Source organism: Pseudopipra pipra, chromosome 4 (assembly GCF_036250125.1).
Source record: "Pseudopipra pipra isolate bDixPip1 chromosome 4, bDixPip1.hap1, whole genome shotgun sequence".
In the NCBI taxonomy this organism is placed as follows: domain Eukaryota; kingdom Metazoa; phylum Chordata; class Aves; order Passeriformes; family Pipridae; genus Pseudopipra; species Pseudopipra pipra.
The window spans coordinates 65,950,699-65,954,413 of NC_087552.1; the positions used below are offsets into that span (position 1 = coordinate 65,950,699).

Sequence of the window (3,715 nt, forward strand, 5' to 3'; positions counted from 1 at the left end):
TAAAGATTCTCAGGTATAGATTCAGTTTAGCTGTTTTAAGAAGCCTGTTGTATGTGATTAGATTTCATTCTTTCAAAGAGCTGTTTGCTATGGAAAGGTTCATTTGAAGCAGATGCCAAATCCTGCTGCCAATGGAAGGAGTGATACACATAGAATGGAGCAGTATTTATCCCATAAACAGAACACACACCTTGCAGCAGCACAGCTGGAGAAGGGATGTAAATGCTCAGCTGAGTCTTACACTTGATATGCATCCAGTGATGAATGTACAGACACCAGTCCCTGCCTCTCATTCTCTTCATTGCAGTTTATGACATTTTATAAACCCATGGGAAATATGGTTTTCTTTAATAACTATTCAAACTATACTCCCCTCTTCCTCCCTCCTCCCAACAAAATCCTCTGAAATCATAAACTAGAAATGCAAACAAGAGAAGAGAAAGCAAGCAACACTAATACTAAAGGTTTGGAACAGCTGCACCTTCTTTTGAGATTTGCTCACATACGACACTGACAATCTGCAATGTATGCTTCTTATTAAAAAATAAATATAAAGGATTTAGTTGTCCTAAGACTGTAAATACGAAGGATTTAAAGACCTTAGTGGTGTGGTGATTGCTCTTCCTCTGAAAATCTGCATAGCAGACTGCCTTCAACTGCCTGTCTGAGAATGAGAGCAGCACAAATCCAGCCCTGAGATTAGCCTTTTGAGGGGCACTGAAAAAGAGGGAGAGGACAGGGGGGAAGTTCCCCTGGGCACATGCAAGTGAAAACTTGTTTTTTTCCTTTTATCTCAGAAAATGTTAGGCAAAGTCACCAAAATCCCTTTTTTTTTCCACGATCTGCTCCAGGACAACAAGGTCCCTAGGACACTGACCTGAGAGGGATGGAGCAGGAATTTACTGCCTGGTGATCCATTAGGGGCAAATGAGGTCGTGTGGTGTATGTGCTCTTTTTCATATTTCATGAAAAAATGCAAGACTCCTAGGTTTGTCCCACTGACTAATCAAAAACTACGAGAAGAGAGGAAAAATGTTTCCCAGCCAGCTCTATAGGCAAGACCTCTCCAAAGGAAAAGAAAACCCCATGCTTTCTGTTTGACTTCATCCCTTGTGCAAAATCATGATTCAGAAGGTTTTAACAGTACAAAGGTTTATTTAGAAAAGAGTTTGGATTGTTCTTTAGGGTTTTTTGGCAAACATTTAAATCCTTTCATAACTCAAAACACTGTCAGTGCCTGGTACTTTGCACTTTCCTTCCCCACACAAGCAGTAAAAGCCAATTTCTTACTGGGACAAATCCACCATAGGCCCCAACTGCTCTATTTATAAATACTGAAATCTCCACCATCACTGCCACTTAACCCTTTCCTCTTGAAGTCTGTTTTTGTTTTTCCACAAAACTCCAGAGCCCATAAAAGCTCACTGCCTCCCAGACTCAGTGTCTTAGCCTATTCTCCTCTGCAGGCTCCCCACACCCTCCATCAGGGCTCAAAGACAATCACTCTCCTTCCCATTTACCCATCCAAACTCCAGCACTGCTCCTCCAGCACCATGTTGTCCATCCGTACCACAGTGAATGCCCTCAGCCTCCCCAACACCATCCCTGTAACCCACAGCACCACCCTGCTCCACCAAGGGGGCCAGCCCTCTTCCCTAAGCCCAAACCCCATGTTCTCTTCCCTCCCTTCTTCTCCAGCATAGAGCCTTCTCCTTCTCTTTTAACTCTATTCCTTCTCGAGGCAAATCCATCCCTCCAGCTCAGTGCCGGAAGTTCTTCTTCTTCTTCTTAAAAAGAATGTGTTTAAAGGACCTGCGGAAGTCCTGATTGAAGATGGTGTAGATGACTGGGTTGAGGGAGCTATTGCAATACCCAATCCAGAAGAAGAACTTGAACAGAGTTTCAGGGACCTCGCATGCCTCCCGGCAAATACCATAGAGGCTGTAGCTGAAGAAGAAAGGGAACCAGCAAACTACAAAGACCCCCATGACCACAGCCAGCACAAAAGTGAAGCGTTTCTCCCGGGCCTGGGCAACTTTCTTACGGCAGATGCTGCTACGCTTCCGGCGACGGCGATATGAGAAGAACTGCATGGAGCGATTGCTGGCGCGGGACAGGCGGCTACTGGAGTGCTTGGAGGAGTATGAGTAGGAGAAGGACTGGCTCTTGCTGCTCTTGCGGGGATGCTCCTCCCGGCTCCGCCTCCGCCTGCTTTCTGAGGTGCTGCTCTCCTCCAGCTCAATGTCCTCCAGCTCAGAGGCTTTGCGCCAGTGGTGAACCGAATAATGTCCATTCTCTCCCAACTGCATCCTCATGGACGTGCAGCCGCCAGCAGCGCGGCTCAAGCCATTCTCAGTCTGGGAGGACCCCTCTGGCATCGTACGCTTCTCAGAGAGGGTCCTGGTCCTTAGCTTGGCCACGCGGTAGATGCGGATATAGACCAACACCATGATGAGGCAGGGGGCAAAGAAAGAGCCTATGCAAGAAGAAAGGATGTACCATGTCTCATCATTGAGCTTGCACTGGGGAAAGACATCTCCTTCAGGGTCCCGGTACACGGAGATCAATGGCGGGAAGGAGATGATGGCTGAAATGAGCCAGACCGTGAGGATGATGGCCTTGATCCGCCGGGGTGTCCGTTTGAGGTTGTATTCCACAGCCTGTGTGACCGACCAGTACCTGTCGAGGCTGATGGCACACAGGTGGACGATGGACGAGGTACAGAAGAGCACATCCAGCGCCAGGTAAATGTTACACCAAGCCTTGCCGAAGTACCAGTAATTCATCAGCTCGTTGGCTAGGGAGAAAGGCATGACCAAGGTAGCCACCAGGATGTCAGCGCTGGCCAGGGACACCAGGAAGAGGTTCTGGGGGGCTCTCAGAGCCCGGCTGGTGAGCACAGCTATCACCACCAGCACATTGCCCACGATGGTGAAGACGATGAGAAAGCCCACCACCGCCGCCAGGCTGGCCACGGCCGCCGGCGAGTAGGGGGAGGGCGGCCGAAGGAGGGCCGAAGAGGACGGCGAGGCGGGGGGCAGCGCCAGGGACTCGTTGGGGGAGCCCAGGCTCGTGTTCACCAGCAGCAGCAGATCCATGGTGGGTGTGAGGGGCGCCGGCGTCCTAGAGAGCCCGGCGGAGCCCCCGCCCCGCCCCGCCGCCCCGCCGCCGCCGCCCCGCCGCCCTCATCGCGCCCCGCCGGTCCCGCGGCCGCTCCGCCGCCGCCGAGCCGCCCGCGTCCCCCGCCGCCGCCGCTCAGGGCACGGCCGGGCGCCGCCCGCCCGGCGCGGGAAGGAGCGCGGCGGCACCGCCTCCGCCCGGCCCCCGCCGAGGGGGCAGCGGGGCACGGCTGGCCCCCGCCGCCCGCCCGGTCATGCCCGGCTCCGGGCAGCCCGCGGCTCCGCTGAGGACACCGCGCGGCCGGCGGGAGTCCCCGGCGGGAGCTGGATCCTCGCAGGGCGCGGGGTCCGAGGCGGCGGCAGCGGCGGCATCAACTCCCATGGAGCGGCTCCCAGCGGCTCCGTCCCACTCTGGCTCCGCGCTCCCAATCGCGGCGTGCCCGGCGCCGCGCGCATGCTCAGTGCCCTCAGGTGCGGCCGCCGCGCCCGCCCCGGCGGAACATCCCGGGCGGGCGGGGGAGCGCCCCGGGAGCCGCCGCTGCCGCCGCCGCCCGTCCCGCACCCGGAGCGCCGAGCCCCGCGGGCGGGCTGCGCTC

General features: G+C 55.2%; 1 protein-coding gene across 1 annotated transcript; it reads right to left on the reverse strand.

Annotated features, from left to right (window-relative positions):
* Positions 1-1,135: 1,135 nt before the first annotated feature.
* On the reverse strand, positions 1,136-3,160 carry ADRA2C (adrenoceptor alpha 2C). Its single transcript, XM_064653342.1, has one exon. The coding sequence runs from the start codon at positions 3,096-3,098 to the stop codon at positions 1,761-1,763; it is 1,338 nt and encodes a 445-aa protein (XP_064509412.1). The 5' UTR covers positions 3,099-3,160; the 3' UTR covers positions 1,136-1,760.
* Between the last annotated feature and the right edge of the window lie 555 nt (positions 3,161-3,715).

Bases quoted from the DNA above. Each gene is read 5' to 3' on its own strand.
- ADRA2C (XM_064653342.1), bottom strand. From the start codon at position 3,098: ATGGATCTGCTGCTGCTGGTGAACACGAGCCTGGGCTCCCCCAACGAG.